We start from the raw sequence: 17,327 nt of genomic DNA, 5'->3' as shown, positions 1-17,327 counted from the left end.
CCTTACACTCTCCCCCAATATTTCTCCCCCTTTGGCATTAATCTCCAAAAAGGATCTATCCACCCAGAGGAAGAAATAATGGCAGACAAGTGAGGGCAAGAGGTAGGTAAAAATTCAGCATATAGGATTTCTCTCCTGAGTTTTCTACCAAACAAAGTATGCAACACTTTAAGTCAAGATTCTTGAGAAGTTAGTATATTTAGCTCATACCTCACTTAGATGATAGTTCTAACATGAGACAAACTCACTTTATCACCATAGAGGTATCAACCAAATATCTAAATCATTCTCTAATCGTCACCATAACAACAAACTCATGGTGTGGCTCAAATATTGCATACACATGCACACACTAGCATGTAGGGGCCTAGATGCACAAAGGTAATACAAGAGTTCATGGAGTAATATACCTTTGTTCTAAACCTCATAACCTCCACTATGATCATGATATTATGAATTTAGTGCTTTGATGGGCTTGGCAAAATGCAAAAAGACTTCATTTATGCCCATCTCTCTTGATCATAGGAGATATCAGAAACTTGTGCTTGATTTGAGTTGACAGTCCATTGCCAGCTCTTGTTGTTATTTTGAGATACCAATTGAAGACATATTTCTTGATACGCCAGATCGAAAGATTATCCACCAATACCAATTGAAATATGATCTTCACAATTTTGACACTAATTGAAGGAATCTTCAAAAGTTGATGTCAATTGGCATGGATGCTTGTATCTCATATTGTCACCTAGGTAATGCTCACAAGACAAGAGATAGCATCAAATTGCACAAGCTGGAGTTTCACAACTAGTGACCTTTTGTATGTGAAAGGCATGTAAGTCACTAATTGCAAAACCTCATAACATAGACTAAATTTCCTCTTTTTGATAGTGCATACATATATATGTGGAAGGCAAGAACATATGCACTTTTGGTCAATTAAGTCCAAATAAGGGAATTTAAGCTACATTATGGAGAGTAGCTACTTAAGAGATAAAATTGCAATCCAAGTAAATGTGAGAGATATCTTTACCCAATTGGATTGAGTTAATGTAGCATACCCATGAGAAACTTATTCTCACCAAGAGACTACACAAATTCACTAGAAGAAAAGGTTAGTCTCAAAGACACAGGACACAGAATGGGCTCCCCCTTAATATATGCAGCAAGTACTTGAATTACTTGTAAAGTGCATTTGAATCGGTTTAAGAGTCAAGAGGAGTTCATCCTATATCTTGGTCAAGGCATCATAAATTTCCAACAATTGAAATTTTGCCATGGAAACATACCACCACCAAGGTAGATAGATCGCCACATAGATTTTTATTTATATGACCATCATAAGTGAGAATCCAATGATTTGGATGGCCATATATTTCTCAATTGATGACATGTGATGACTTAGAGCTCTAATGATCATCCAAGATACAAATTGTGTTCCTAGTTCTTTCTTTACCTAAGGCAACCCACAAAGAGCAAAAGGTAAAATTCATGAAATTTGCAAATTGTGAACTAGGAGTTACCACTCTTTGTTGACAAGATCCTGGGTGATCAATGGAATGGTTCATGAACACTTGATGAGCTCTAGAGAGAAGAAATAGCAAAGAAAGCCCATTTTTTAATTCTTTTCTCCAACTCATTCAAATCCAGTTCCACTAAAGGATTGGGGCATTCAACATTAAACTGGGAGCACTTGGTTTATAAAAACCAAGATCCTAGAATAGTTGTGAAGCACTAAGAGAATCCATTGGAATCATCCATCTTCCTTTTTCCATTGTGTGGGAACTGCATTCCAACTGGTTTCAAACTCCTTCAGGCTGCTGTAATTTAATTAGTTTCAGCTAGTTTCAGTTGCTTCCAATTGATTTCAGCTAGTACCATCTGATTGTAACTCATTTTTGCTACTTGTCACTGCTGAAGCCAACTAGTTTCATCAAGTTTCAACTGATCTTAGCTGCTGTTTCTGACAGACTGCATTTGAATTCTTCTAACAACTAATTGCGATTATTTGCTACTGCTTGTAATCTGATTGCAACTTGTTTGGATCCTTGTATGAGTTCTCTTCTTCCAATGAAACTCCTTTATCCAAACTGATGCTGCTCATTTTTAATAAATCTTTCATGACCAACTTGAGAGCCAACTGAATCTTGTTGTTACACTGCAATCCAATTCCAAATAGTCAGTTTTCAGATTCTGTCATCCTCAGAGAAGAATTCATATCTCTCAGACCACTAGCCCAATATGCATGAAATTTGGTAGAGGTCTTCATCTATGAGTCCTCTAACTTCTGTATAAATTTCATCTCATTTGGACTCCATTGGATCAGTCAAAATAATTTTCTACCAAAACTGCTATGGTCTGAATCTGCAATGCTGAAGCTGACAGAATTCAACTCAAAACTGATTTTCTTCTTAACCAATCTTCATGTAAACTGTACAGAAACAAGTATCAGATATGTGTGTCATGCTCATAATGTTTCAGGTCAATTCATCAGTGTTTGGACTTCCAAATCCATGCTTAAAGGTAGCCAATTTAGATTTTCAAATTTCTGGACAGATTTAATATTTCACAATTCTTTTTTGCTTCTTGTCCAATCTTGAGGTGGATTTGGTTGAGAATACTCTCAAGATGCAATTTCCATTCAGTCCTCTTATCAGTACTTGTCATCTTGTGAATTCTTCTAATATAGCTCATCCAATTCAACCTCAAACTTGATTTTATTCAATTAAGCCAAGCACAACCTCTTCTCATAAATTTTCACCCTTCTTGAGATATAATGGATGAGATGGTCTCTTCATCTTGACCTTGTTTATCATCATGTTGTAGGCTTCATCCATGTCTTGGACTGATGTCACCTGCTGCTATCTATATAGGGGCGGCACAACTGCTCTAAGGTGTCAGCGGAATTAGATGCAGCAGCAGCTTGAGGATATCCTTATCACTGTTACTTGGACTTCTTTGGTCTCAAATCACCAGTGGCAATTTTCTTGATTACCTCATAAGATGATTCCTCGTTACCTACAGCATAAACAAGATCTTGCTCTACTAGAGATCCATTAAAAGCATCATATGGCAAATGATTCATTTAACTTGAAATACTCTAGCCACTCTTGATAATTCACAAATACACACATACTTGTGAACTATCAGAGACTACACAAGTCAAATGGCTAGCTAGCAATGGTTAGGTGCTAGTTACCAAGGTGAATATGAAGTTTGAAATAATTTCATTAATTTATCTTCGGGTCAACCATATAAGAAGAAACAATATGAATTGGTTGATAGCTTGAGTGAATATTTTCAGTTAACTTGCTCAAGCACCCCGAAGCATCATATCACCTTTAAGTACCTACAACACTCATCAAGCACAATTTGGTACCCAAGCTATGTTGGGTCCATCATGGTTAGTCACAAGAGACTTAGGCACCCAAATGGCCTTTGTGCTAGCACTTGGTGAACCAATCACCTTTCTAGCACAAGTGTCATTTTTGGGCCTCCTAAGCATATTTGAATCAATTGATGAGTTGGGCTTGTGAGTGTTACCCATGGGACAATCCATACTTAGATGTCCCTTTCCTCGACAAGTGTAGCAAGTGCGGTGTTTGTTCTTGCAAGACATATTCTTATCTTGCTTCTTGTTTGCTACCTTGTTGACAAGCCTCTTACTTGATGATGCCAAGCCTTCATCCTTCATGTAGGGGCATGATGCAATTTCATGACCCTTCTTATTACATCCATAACACTTCCTCTTGCTTCTTCTTATCTTCATGTTTGGAAGTGTTGCTTGGTCACCAGCCTTGCTGGAACACATAGAGACATTGTGTCCCATGTTGGAGCACTTGACATGAGCCATTTTGTTCTTCTCTTGGATCTTGCTCATGCCCTTCTCTTCTTTCTTTAGAGCGCAATCTCTGACATGGTGACTCTCTTTCTTGCACTTGAAGCAAGTGATAGTCTTCTTTGGTTGACATTGCACCTTTATGACCTTGGGAACTTTCCTGTTCTGTCTAGGTGCAACACCACCGCACTGGGATGCAACACTACCACATTCTTGAACCCTCATAGCCTTGAGCACAATTGCTACATGTTGGACAAACTGCACACTTCTAGCTTGTCCCTTGACTTTGCCATTGTTTGACTTGTGGCCTTGTAGATGGAGCTTGACGCATGCATTAGTTGATCCCTTCTCAAGCTTCTTCACCATGTCTTCATGGTTATCTTGAGAAGGTTGAGCATTGCACTTGCCTTCCCATTGAATCAAATCCCTTCTTAGCCTCTCAACCTCTTCCTTGAGCTCTTCATTTTCTATTGTAATGGAGTCATCACAAGTTTCTACAAGTACATGCTCAATGGAAGGTTGACTTGCTTGAGAGCAACAATTGTTAACACATGATAAAATATATGGAACTTGTGTGCATGTGCACTTGTGAGTGTGAGGTTGATATGATTTTACCGATGTTATCACAACCTCATGAGCTATTTCTAGCATGAGATGAGAATCAACAAGCTTCTCATGAGAGCACAAGAGCTCATCATGACTTTCTTGCAAAGTCTCATTCTTGCTAGTGAGACTCTCCACTTTGTCCTTGAGCATATCATTCTCATCTTCTAATTGAGAAACACAAGATAGAGAGTTAATAGTACAAGTTTGCTCAATTGACAAGTTTTCATACCTTTTGACCAAACTAGCATGGGAGCACTTAAGCTTTTCATGCTCTTTGGTCAACTTCTCCAAGCATTTGATCTTTTTGATGACAAACTCATCTTGCTCATGGAGTTTTTCTTCTTGATCTTCAATTTTCTCTATGAGCTTGAGCACCATCATCTTGTCTTTCTTGCTTAGGCGTGCAAGATGTTGATCGATCTCATCATCATCACTTTCATCTTCACTCTCACTCTCACTCTCACTTGCCACATTCTTCTCTTTCTTAGCCATGAGACCCACATGAGAAGTGGCATAGAGAGTTGAGCTTCTCGGTGAGGTGGATTCATCATTTGTCCTCCATCGATCACAATCTTCTTCTTCCTTCAAAATGTTAGTCTCACAAAAACAAGAGGAAGTAGAAGTACCACATGTAAAAACATTGTTCTCACCAACCATTTCATCACTTTCCGATGAGTCATATGTTGATGAGGAAGTGGATGTGACATGAACACTTTGACCATTTGACGAAATCACTTGAGGCTTGTCACTTGTTGGTGAAGTTGAGCACTCCTCAAGTGGTTCTTCCAATGAGGGATACTTCTCATCATATATGGACTTGTCATATCTTTCTTTGAGTGTAGTCCAAATAAGATGAGCATCCATAAGTGGTTCACCATCTCCAAATATGACGGTATCAAAAACATCTTCACTCAAAGCACTAAATAAGATATTAGTAGCTTGAGCATTGTGTTGTAAGCATTTCACTTCCTCTCTAGATAGATAGTCCAAATCATCACTAGGAGGTGAAATGCTCACATCTACAATCCGCTCGATATGAGGACCCATGGCCCTAAAAACATGGAGCACACTAGCGGACCAAGATGCATAATTTGAACCATCTAAAAGTAGAAGTTCTAGAGATACCTCCTCACTTGTCGACATCGTCTCTCAAGGCGGTTAAGCACGAAGTTGAGAGCCTAGCTCTGATACCACTTGTAAGGACCTTGATGTCGCCTAGAGGGGGGTGAATAGGCGTATCTAAAAAATCTGAAACTCAAAACTCAAGTTGCGGAAGTTAAATGCCTGTTGGTACCACCGACAGTTTGGGCTGGTACTACTGGTGTAAGACAGCCAGTACTACCGACGCAACTGTTGGTACTACCGACGCCCTAAGAGAGCTACAAAATCAAAGTATTTTGAGTTTTGATTCCAGATCTGAGAGTTACCACACTCTCCTAGATGTAGTAGAGGGTGATGTTGAAGTTCCCTTGGCTTGGTTCTTCTCCAAAACGTAGATCGATCCTTGTTCACCTATGAACGGGGGTAGATAGGAAGAACACAAAGAACACAAGAACAAGGGTAGTCGATGCTACCTCCACTGCAAGATAAGATATTTATCCCGTGGTTCAGCTCGCCACCAAGGCTTGCCTATGTCCACGTTGTTGAGGAAGCCACACAGGCTTTTCGGGTCTCTTTCAACCCTATCCTCGTTCTCAAGTCAAGAGAGCAATCCCTTGAGATGAGGGGTGATTTCACTAGATGATTTGAGTGATTACAAACCTCCCGAGGCTACCACATGAGTAGGAAGCTCTACGGGCAATGCCTAGCCGGCTAGGAGCCTTGCTCCAAGAGTAACAAACACAAATCCAACCGGCTTGACGAAGAAATCAAGTGCTCAAGCTTTGCTTTGATGTTTCTCTCACCAAGAATCCTTCTCTCACTCAATCCCTTGCAAGATTTGAAGTTAGGAGCAAAGGGGATACAAGAGAGGAGCTTTTGGGAGCTAGAGAGGTGCCTTGGCTGAAGGTTTGGTCGAGAGTGAGAGAGTGAGCCAATGGTTAGAATGAGGGGAAAGATATTTATACATGTGTTCAGAACAACTGCCGGTACTACCATGGCAACCACCGATACCACCGACTACCTCAGATCTAACGGTAAGAAGTCTCTATGATTTGTGAGAAATAAGCCTACCGATACCACCGGGCTTTTGTCGATACTACCGACCATTGCCGGTACCACCGGTGGAAGGCCGGTACCACCGGCAGTTCAAATCTCTGCAACCAAAGTCAGCGCAGATTTGGCCTGTCGGTACTATCGGCGTTTCACACCGGTACTACTGGTGCTGGCCGGTAGCACCGGCCCGAGCCCGGTACTACCGGTAGTTCATTTTCTCGCAAAACTCAAGAGAAAGGGCTGGCACTGCCGATACCACCGGCCCTGAGGGTTGGTACTACCGGGTCACCCTGGCAGAGAAGAAATTTCCTAGATGTTCGTGCGTGCAAGTGTGTCTCTCATGCGCATTAAGTAAATTGACTTGAGCACCTCTATCCTCATCTTACCAACTTAATTTGCATCCCTCTTTATAGTGCGGCAAATCCTAAACTTAAGGTCAAAAGTATATAACCATTTTAACCACTTTGAGTCTTCAATGTCTTCATATGCCACTTCTTCTCAATATCACTTCATCAAGGATGCAATTAACTTTGTCTTCTCTCTTTGAGTAAATATAGCTTGAGCATGTGACTTGAATCATTTCAACATATATGAGTTCAATCCATGACTTCAAGTCACTTCCATTAAAGATTTTGATCCTCAACACAATATGACTCCTCATAGCTTAATTAGTACCTCAACTCAATGCAAGTACTCTCTTCTTCACCTTAGCCATGGTACCTCGGTCTACAAGCCATTGCTTGACCTTCACCTTCGCTTAGTCCCTCGAAGCCTTTTCCTTGCTATCTTCACTCTATCAAGCCATACTCAAGTCACATCATGTTAAGCATCCATTGAAAAACTGTTTCTTCAATATTGTGATTCTTGATTGAATATCTTCTTGATATGAGCGTTGACATTAATCAAGCTTCAGTTTACACCAACACACAACTTTGGTCTTCTTTGAACTTGTGTGAAATACCATCAAGTTTGCTTTCTTGTTGAACCTTTGATACACTTAGCAAACTTGTTAGACCTTTAATTGTGTTGTCATTCAATTCACCAAAACCCACTAAAGGGCTAGATGCACTTACAGAAGCCAACAAATCTGGAGGTGTAATAGGAGGTCTACTGGAGCTGGTATTTTGCCCCCACTACCCTAATTGAGGGCAGGGGAGGGGGTCTGCTATAGGGTGTTTCTGGAGATGCTCTTATCTCCTATTTTTCTTTCTTTTATTCTTGCAACCTTTTCTGCGAGATTTTTTAAATAACAAATTTACAAATAGTAAAGCTTTATTTTTACAACTTTGGCATTGAGGGCCTGTTTTCATGACCATAACTTGTCATGCCACAATTTAGGTGTCTATCGTTTCCTTTTTTATTTCTTAGATCTTGTAGTACATGTTGTAGTATCTGAATGTACAACCAAACACACACCATATACACAACACACCACTAGGATGTACACTAGATCCAGAACATATACTACCCACAACACACGTCTATAAGACATTCATGAAGACATAAGCTTCGCTAGAGATGGGTGCATCACCTCCCCTTGTGGTCTAGAAATGCCTAAGGATGCCTGCACAAAAATTTAGGAGGAAAATCCCAGGTGAGACACCAATGCCGAGTCCAAGACTCAAACGCTGGCAGGCAAGAAGCTAGCCACTGGCTCTTGCCACCCACACTACATGCGGTCCTCATGCCACTGATTTTTATATGTGTGTTTGGGTCACTGTTATTACTATGGCATGTCACACTTTCTTAATACCCCATGCCCCACATGTCATAGACTCATTTTCTTGTCGAACTTTGCCACAAAAAGCTTCGTTTTTAGTCACCACACTTTCTGTGGCTGCCACAATTTATAAAAAGTTAGACATGGTAAGTTCGGACATGAACCAAACCGACATCTGGTTTGTAGTCCATAATATAAAGTCTATTTGGACTTTTGTATTGATATATATAAATAAGGTAGGTAGTAGAACCATTATCCTCCCTATGTTTTATTATTGTTAGCAATCGTCGCACATGTGACATACAAGTGTTTATGGTTGTATGATAGATACTGTTCTGTAATTTTTATACAAAATGTTCAAATGTATGGTTGTACTCTTTTTTATGTTATGTATAAATCATTATAAAAATTTTAGTATTGCCATTGCAAATGCGTGCACTCCTGAAAAAGAAAAGGGAAAGGTATGACTCTTACTTAAATGCACTAGTTCATCGGCCAAGTTGTCTTACTCCTGTAAATTTTCTTGATCTTAAAATTTTGAAGGTGTCTCCTCTATAGCCTTTCGGATTAAAGGTCTTACCAATGATCTATCCAAGGATTTCTTATATTGGAAATCTGGAACTTGCTCACAACCGTTGCACATTTTGCTTCAAGCACCAAAATATAAGCCCAGTGTTGAGCTAGATGAATGCTCTATAAAATGGTATAAAAGATTATTACTTCCTAAAATATAAATCCAAACAGTTAGTAACTTTTTAAGAACACTAAGAAGATAACTTCTTTGTCGATTACTTCCTTATGTTGTTGACATGGTTGGCTTCTCATGAAGCCATGATGCCAGCTCATCACTGAGAGCCTGACAAACAAATGAAGTGGGCTTCTTGATTCTCTCTAATGTTGCTAAGGATTATAACATTATTAGGTAGCAATCTTTTATCAAAATCTTAAAAAAAAATTACTCGGGGACGAGCTTACCGAGATATTTACTTGCCTTGCTCATGCTCTAGTAATAGGCCAGCCATAGCCTTTTTGAGGAGTGTCATGTGCATCCATAGCAGTTATATCCTCATCACTTAGAGATAACTTCGTCGATGAATTGGATATTAAAATCTTCACTCAATGTTATAGCAATTCATCGCTGCTCTTTGGAGGAAGAAATTTTCCATTTCCATAGCAGTGGTATTAGGCAACTTCCTACTTATTAAATAGATTTTCAGAAGTAATTAGTCTGGGATGGCAACCTATAAAAATGAAGGCATTTCCATATTTATGGAAATAGGGATTTCCATATTAGGCTACTTCCTACTTATTAAATAGATTTTCAGAAGTAATTAGTCTGGGATGACCACCTATAAAAATGAAGGCATTTCCACATGCGACATCGCTTTGTGGAAATAGGGATTTCCATAAGCAGAAGGCTATGGAGGTGCGCTGATTTCAATAGGTAGGTTGGAAGGTCCCATAAACATGGATTCAAGAGGGGGAGAGGGGTTGAATTGTGCTTAATTTTAAACTTTAATCTTATAGTTCTAATTAAATTATCATTTGAAAATATTATAAGTTACTCTAATAAGAGCATCTCCAAGAGACTCTCTAAATGATCTTGCAAAGCTAAATTTAGCCATTATGAAAGAAAAAAGGCCTCCAACAGGCTCTCTATCTGGTTTTCCAAAATGGCTAGCTCTGCAACCCTTCCCCTCCGCTCCCTATTGTTGGCAGCCTGCATCGCTCGACATCCGGGTGGTTGGCGCGCTCGAGGCTTCCTTCCCGCGCGTTTTCCTGCAATTTCCCACGAAAATAGACCCGTCCCACGTGACCTTCCATTGACTTTCGCCGGCAGAGCACGGGTTGCCTCCCACCGCGCCTTGCTCCAAGGACACCTCCCCCACCCCTCAGCTCTCGCAGGCATCCTGGGGCTCATCTCATCTCATCGGTTCCCCGTCCCCGTCCCCGTCCCTCTCAGACGTCCTCATGTCCCGGCGCCGCGTCCTCTAATTCCGGCGGCTACACGCGGGGGGTACGGCGCCCGGTATTCTCAGATTCCCCAGTTCGCCAGTAGTTCTGGGTCAAGGGAGCCAAAAGATTCCGATGGTTGCAAGCAGCTCGTGAACTTGGATTGGATGGAAAATGGAGGGATGGGGCTGCTGCGCCGGCGGGTGGTGCCTCCCACTGGATTCGGTGCCCAGATGCAGCAGTTCTCTTTCCCAGTCGGGAGGCAACCATCGCAGTTCACCTTCCCAGGTGCAGACCAGTTCGACAGTGAGGAAGATTTTTCTGGTGAGGCCTTGTTCATTTTATTTGGTTTCTCAGTTTGTTCAAAGCAGTGTGTTCCTCTTAGTAAAATTGATTTAGTTCATAAAAAGAAAATCTAGAAATGAATTGTCATGATCATTGTCCATATCTTGGTCCTGTATTGTACTGATGAATTTTGATATATTTTGTACCGGAGGGTTGAATTATGAATGTCCTCTTATTTGGGAATAATTGCACTCAGAAGTGATCCTGTGGATTTTATGTATTAATTTCACAAGGTGGTGTTTGGCTCTGTCATCATCAGTAATAGCAATTTGCTTGAGACTGAACTGATACATTTTTCTAGTTTTAAGATGACATTTACATTGGAATTAATATTATTGTTTGTTTTGCAGCATCGATGCAAGGCAATGGGCAAGGTTAGTTTCTTCGATATTATTCTTGTTGCTGTGCACCTGTTACACTTCGAGAGAGCAATGCATTGCTCTGTTCCTTTGGTGGTTCCTTCACAGCAGTTCGTCACGCTACTGAATATTTTTGCTGCACTTGTAGAACAGGCTGAGAGGTTACTTGAGGCATGGATATGCATCAATCAATTCTGGTTGTCATAGCAAGCATGAACTCTTTCTTGTAGTGTAGTAGTTAACTCTTTCTTGAATGTCACAGGTGCCATGGATTCAGGGGGATATTACACCTTTCCATCCAACTGGGCAATTTTTCCAAGTCCAATGCATGCAATCTATAGAACCAAGTATTCCTGGAAAACCTCTACTCTCACCAATTGCAAGTAATCTAGCAGTATCTTGTTCATTAGGTAATCTCATGTACTCAGGTCCAAATACCTGAACAACGGCTCTGACAATCCTTCTCAAACTTTCTAGAGCAGTACTCTCCCCAATACGTGCATAGTCATCTGTAGCATTAGCTGCTACACCATAAGCTATCATCCGAAATGCGGCAACCACCTTCTGCAAACAAGATAGTCCTAAGGTACCGGCTGCATTTCTCTTTTGCACAAAGTAGTCATCATGCTTCTCAACCTCACTCATTATACGAAGAAACACATGGCGTCTCATTCAAAACCTATGGCACAAGGTAAATTAATTAGGCACACTTGGACACATTTAGAAATAAATTTCAATCTATGGGGGAAAGTACAAACCTGCGCCTAAAATAGTTCGGCCCATATGTAGGATTATCTAAGAAATAGTCTTCATAAAGTCTGTTGTGGCCATACTGCCTATCACGGTTCAATACGCGATGTCCATCTACGGAACCACCATGACATGGGTGATTGATAGTGTCATTCGCTACTATGTTTGCAGCAGCAATATATAAATCATTGTCATCATCCGAAGACGAGGACTCAAGCAAATCATTCATATAACTGAGTTCATATTCAGAATCCATCATTAGGCACGCTTTGGGCTATAGGGCAAAAGGACAAATTATTATCTAATCAACAAATATAATTACCAACCAATTGCAAAATTCTATCGTGGACAAACCTCTATGGCCGTGATGCCCTTCAAGGCAGGATGGGGCAGCCGAATGCAGATGCTGCGATGTCCAGCGATGGCCTTCAAGCCGTGCGGCCGGCTGGACGTCCTGAACTGCCGAAACCCTACGTGGCCAGATGTCTGGGCGACGATGCCCTTTCCTCAAGCTGTGCGTTCCAAGTGGCGGCGCAAAGACTTAACGAGAAGGGAGACGATGCCCACCGCACAAATGCCGCGCGCCGTTTGCCGGTCCGGAAAAAACGATGACGTGGCACAATTGAATATGAAGAGTCCTAGTTTTACCGAGTCTGCTGAAGACCACTACTAATTTTTTGTTGTTTCTATTTTAGAGAGGATCTAAATCAGGAAATTTAGCTAGTCTTTTTTGAGAGTCTCTTGAAGATGCTCTAAGATGTGCATTTAATATTTTCTAGTGTGCTCTAACTTGCATTCAAGGTTATAAAAAAGAAATTCTGAGCCAAATCAATAACGATGCCCACCAGATCATCCCGTGGACATTAGGAAGCGGGCCTGAAGTGAAAAGGAAAAAGTTTTGGGCTAGAGTTTTTAGAGAATTTTTGGCCCAGAACAAGGTTATACCTTTTTGTAAAATTTTGCAAAATAGTTTTCAAATATATTTATTTAAACCTTTCATTTTTGTAAATTTTTCAAAATGTTGAAAACAAATCAATTATTTTAAATTATTTAAAGCTATGTTTAAACCAAATTATTTCAATCTTCTCAAAATATTTAAAATTTTTTAAAATATATTTTAGAAGATTTTAAATACAAATTTTTGAAAAAATTATTTCAAAAAATTTTTGTAGCTATGAGTATTTATTGTTTTTTAAAGCTTAATTTTTGAAAGTAGAGAAACCTATTTGTGACCTAAAAGAATTTTATAATTCACTTTCACTTAATCTAAATTATGCAACCAACATGAATGAAAATTAACTAGAATAATTTAAAAATCGAAAAGCATATTTTTCCACTCTTTTATTTTTACAAAACATAACTAAACCTTGAAAAATTTAGAGAAATTAGAAAATCATTTATTTTTAATTAGTGTTTGCTAATCACGATCCAAATAGAAATTTTAGAACATGATACAAATATGTATCATTTCAGGGTCATTTTTAACTCAAACCTTATAACTTCACTACATATTATTTCTTTTATTTGTTGAATTTAGGAATTTAAAATGGTACAAGATGATTTGTCTCAAAATATGTTTTCATAAGCAAGGTTCCTTTTTTGTGCGGCTCTCTTTTATGTGTTGAATTTAGTACATATTATTTTTTTGAGTCTATTCCTTTTTTGTGGTGCTCTCTTATGACATGTGTCACGGATTCGTTGCCACGACAAGCATCATTTTTCATCGGGTGTCATGTCACTAGGTGTGATCTCCGATGGCTCGGCTCAAAGTTCAAAAAGGCGGCCGACTTGGAGCGCCTAGGCGCACCTAATTGCTGGGTGATGGGGTCCTGCCTAGCCTAGGAGGGGAGGCGGACCCCAAGGCGGGAGCAGCGCCTAGGCGCGAATGGGCGGCGTGGAGGCGCGATTGGGTGGCACTGAGGCGTCCTGGGCAGCGCGGAGGCGGACAGCCGACGCAAAATTTCGCCCCCACAGAAACACGCGCGTGCGAGAGGAGCATCCAGCATGGGAAAAGAAGCCCTCACACAGGAAGGATAAGAGGGAGAAGGCGGGGGGAAGAAGCCACACACGCCCAGAAGGCTCTCCGACAGCCGCCCTCCTACCTGCATCCCAGACAGGAAGCTGTCCTAGCGTAGCCGAAAATGAAGATGAAAGATTTTGTCAAAAATGCGGGGTCCCTGCCGGCGCACCTCCTCCCCGACCGTCTCCTCGCCAAGGCCAAGGTCAGTCCTTGCTCCCTGCTCCTCTCTCCTGCAGTCCCTTCCCCTGCTCCCCCCTGCTCACTGCTCGCCTCCCATGCTCCTCTCACCTGCTCACTGCTCCTTTCTCATGCAGTCCCCTCCCCTGCTCCCCTCGCCTTCCCTGCTCCTCTCCTCTGCTCACTGCTCCTCTCTTATGTAGTCTTGCTCACTGCTCCCCTCCCCTACTCCTCTTCTTTGTTTGCTCTTTGAAGTGCTATGAAACTCTGAATGGAATGACTAAATGTAACACCCTAAAAATTGTTTTCTTGGAAATATAGCTCAAATGATTTATTTATGAATTTTTGTGCTCATGGAATATAGGGAAAACAATATTTTTTATTAAATTAAAATTCATCATAGAACCTAACAACATTCTTGTGCACTCATGCTTCTGCATTTTACTTGTTATGATGTGTGTATTTGAACCTAAAATTCAAAAAATATATGTAAATGCTTTGGAAACTGAGTTTGAAATGGTTTTGAATTTAAAAAAATAAGAAGGGAGAACCTGATCCTTGGCCACTCTGGCCCAGCCCCACGCGCAGGCAAGCCCTCCCCTCTCAGGCCCAGTGCGCGCGGCCCAGTTCCCCCCCCCTTCTCCTTTCTTCACTCGGCCCAACACCCAGCTCCGCTCGCACCTCGACCCAGCTCGTTCGGCCCGAGCGGCGCACCCCCCTCCTTTCCTCTCTATCAATGACGTCTCAGACCCGCTTGTCAGACGCCTTACCTTTCTTCAACCCCGCGTCGGGTGCGTGTAGGACTCTGCTCCTACCGAAATTGTTCCAATCCGTTGGCGATTTGTGCCCGATTCATGGACCTTGGTCCTATAAAGGGGAACGGGGAACCTACCGCCTCTGTTTCCTCCTGTTTGCGTGGTCACGAGTGTCTCCTTGCCCTAGCTCCGTCTCGCGGTCGTCTTTGGGATCTCGCCGGTGCCAAGCTCGGCCGAACCGTCGCCCTTGCTCTCTACCGCACTCAGGGCGCCATCGATCGTGTGCCGAGCTCTGAAACGGGTCTATGAAGGTGCTGAGACTCTTCTTTTACTCTCTATCGCACTATAGCGCTCTCACATCGACGCTGAAGTCCTGCAGGACCCTCGGTCCGCCGTCGCGAGCCGCCGGTGATCTCCAAGCCTTCCTCGGGCCCCCAAAATCCCTTGGTAAGTGTTGACATTCGTTAAGTGCAATAAGAATAAGAAAAATTCCGCAAGCGCACAGAACATCATCGTAGCATTTTACCGAGAGTATTCCAGGTATCGTTATTTATATTTTACCACTTGAGAGCTAAGGTCAAAGAATCTGATAACTTACTATCATGCATCTACTAATTTAATAAACCAACTAGACTAAAGTAGGGGTAAATGATATATGATAGGTAATAATATAAAGGTGAGAATTCTATGATAAATGCGTAGATAGCCATAGCGGGAGGACAACGGGAGAGACCTGGGTTCCTGTATACTTCTCTATTACTTCAGTTCTATGATAACAAAGAATGAATAGATATAGAAATCACATATTAGCACTTTGGGACATCAGAACACCAACCACAGAAAGAGAACTGGAAGGGGGCTGGGAAGCTCTAACTACGGTCCTACAAATACCGATCCGAACGAGGTGGAATACGTCGACCGTTACGGCTACCACAACAATCTGCAGGACTGGGTGCACCCACAGGTAACCTCTAGTATAGACACCACGTCTATACTAACGATTACTACTCTAATTACCATGAATAACTAGAGCACTCGATGCGAACGGAGATCCTATGCTAAAATATAACAACTACACTACTCGATAATAATAAAGGCATAAAAGTAAATAGAGAAGATAAATATATTAAAGCATAAGTCTTACAATAAACTCTGAAGACTTCTCCAGAACCGAAGCGCAGCTCCGCTCTCCCTAACTTCCGACTAGAACTAATCTACTACATTGGAATGTCTAGCCCTAATTCTCTATAGAGGAAAGGTTATCCTTCGAGGGCACCTCTCAACTCTATAATGATATGTTCTCCTCTAGGGGCCAAGGGCCTTGCTTATATAGTCCCCCTCCTTTGTACGTTTTTGGTTCAGCAGGCGATGTGGTACTAAACTTTCTACCATATCTCATTAAAATGCACATAGGCCTTAATGGACCAAAATCTGATTTGGGCCCAATTAATCCCGCAGCTCTTTTATGTGGAGTCCTTCTTTTATTAATATCTCTTGATTCCGAAGTCCAAATATTACAAATAATATATGCATTTCGATTAGCTCGACGAGATCTTTTTAATGGTGTACTCCATTCTGTGATTGGAGTTTGTACCAGGGCGGGCGCCCTAGGATCAAGGGCGGGCGCCCTAGGATCAAGGGTGGGCGCCCCGACCCCGGGCCCGTCTCGGCTCCGCTTCGGTCGAGTTGCTTCTAGAGTCTTCCTGATTATGGAAAATTACCGCACACATTAATTCTCTATGTAAACCCGACGTGTGGGCCTTTCCTTCGTACCTGATAACCCCCTACAGAAATAGACAAACACCAAAACTCATGAAAATCTATCAGATGAAACCCTAAGTGTGTCGGTTGCATTTGGATCCTTTTTCATGATTAGTTGATGGTTAAATGTGAGCATTAAGGACCGTCAACAGGCTCCCCCAAGCTTAACCTTTGCTCGTCCCTGAGCAAAGATGGACTCAAGAGTTTCTGCAGTGGTTTCATGCCTTAAAGGTACACATGCGTTCAAACAAGATCTCATCTCTGGGTTAGGGTAAACTGTTAAGATTTAAACTTACACATTTTACCTTCTACCATGGGGCTTGCAACCGTCACTTATGTCTTGAGGAGTTAAAAGATAGAACGGTCTAGTCAAGCGCCATGTCACTTGTTCTTCGATTAACTATAGCTCTGGAGTTTTTGCAGATTTTTAAATAAAACTCAGAGATTCCTTGTATGACTCTCTCTAGTCTCTCTTTTGTGGTATTTCTGGATCCTTACCAAGGCAGTAATGGTGTATGTCTTCTCTCAAAGTATGTGGTATTTTTGGTATGAGGCATAGTGGTATTGCCTTCTCTCTCACCCTACTCTAATAAGGTTTTGATATCTGGAGCTCATAGGTGGGATACAGCTAATACATACTTACAAGACACTTATTGCATAGTCAAACCATGGATCCAGAAGAACAAGTCAATAAGTCAAATCAAGATGTGCATGTGTGGCGAATGAATGGTGATAATGGTGAAAATAAAGGTGAAAGTCTAATTCTACTTTTTCTCTTTTGAGGGGGTACATACCTTTCTTGCACTTAAGGATTTTGAGGGGAATGAGACGCTCTATATTTTATTTTTCTTTTCTCTTAGGTGGGTATCTTGTACCCCTAATTCTACTGTCG

General features: G+C 41.4%; 2 protein-coding genes across 2 annotated transcripts; one reads left to right on the top strand and one right to left on the bottom strand.

Moving 5' to 3' along the window:
- On the bottom strand, positions 2,009-4,933 carry LOC8064100. The gene is made up of 3 exons (XM_021466066.1): positions 4,671-4,933; positions 3,644-4,358; positions 2,009-2,155 (listed from the first exon to the last, which is right to left on the bottom strand). The coding sequence occupies exons 1-3, from the start codon at positions 4,931-4,933 to the stop codon at positions 2,009-2,011; spliced, it is 1,125 nt and encodes a 374-aa protein (XP_021321741.1).
- On the top strand, positions 6,537-11,704 carry LOC110437589. Its single transcript, XM_021466065.1, has 4 exons — positions 6,537-6,576; positions 10,221-10,592; positions 10,964-10,987; positions 11,235-11,704. Exons 1-4 carry the CDS (start codon positions 6,537-6,539, stop codon positions 11,357-11,359), a joined length of 561 nt encoding a protein of 186 aa, XP_021321740.1. The 3' UTR covers positions 11,360-11,704.

The sequence above is a fragment of the Sorghum bicolor genome, chromosome 8 (genome assembly GCF_000003195.3).
Source record: "Sorghum bicolor cultivar BTx623 chromosome 8, Sorghum_bicolor_NCBIv3, whole genome shotgun sequence".
NCBI lineage: Eukaryota > Viridiplantae > Streptophyta > Magnoliopsida > Poales > Poaceae > Sorghum > Sorghum bicolor.
The sequence above is the reverse complement of the archived record's forward strand: the minus strand, read 5'-3'. Positions and strand labels throughout refer to the sequence as shown.

Bases quoted from the DNA above. Each gene is read 5' to 3' on its own strand.
- LOC8064100 (XM_021466066.1), bottom strand. From the start codon at position 4,933: ATGGCTAAGAAAGAGAAGAATGTGGCAAGTGAGAGTGAGAGTGAGAGT. The intron at 4,359-4,670 runs GTATGAAAACTT...CTCTCAAGCAAG, and splicing joins CATGCTAGTTTGGTCAAAAG to TCAACCTTCCATTGAGCATG. The intron at 2,156-3,643 runs GTAGCAAACAAG...ATTGGATTGCAG, and splicing joins GTAAGAGGCTTGTCAACAAG to TGTAACAACAAGATTCAGTT.
- LOC110437589 (XM_021466065.1), top strand. From the start codon at position 6,537: ATGGCAACCACCGATACCACCGACTACCTCAGATCTAACG. The intron at 6,577-10,220 runs GTAAGAAGTCTC...CAGCTCTCGCAG, and splicing joins CGACTACCTCAGATCTAACG to GCATCCTGGGGCTCATCTCA. The intron at 10,988-11,234 runs GTTAGTTTCTTC...TGAATGTCACAG, and splicing joins GATGCAAGGCAATGGGCAAG to GTGCCATGGATTCAGGGGGA.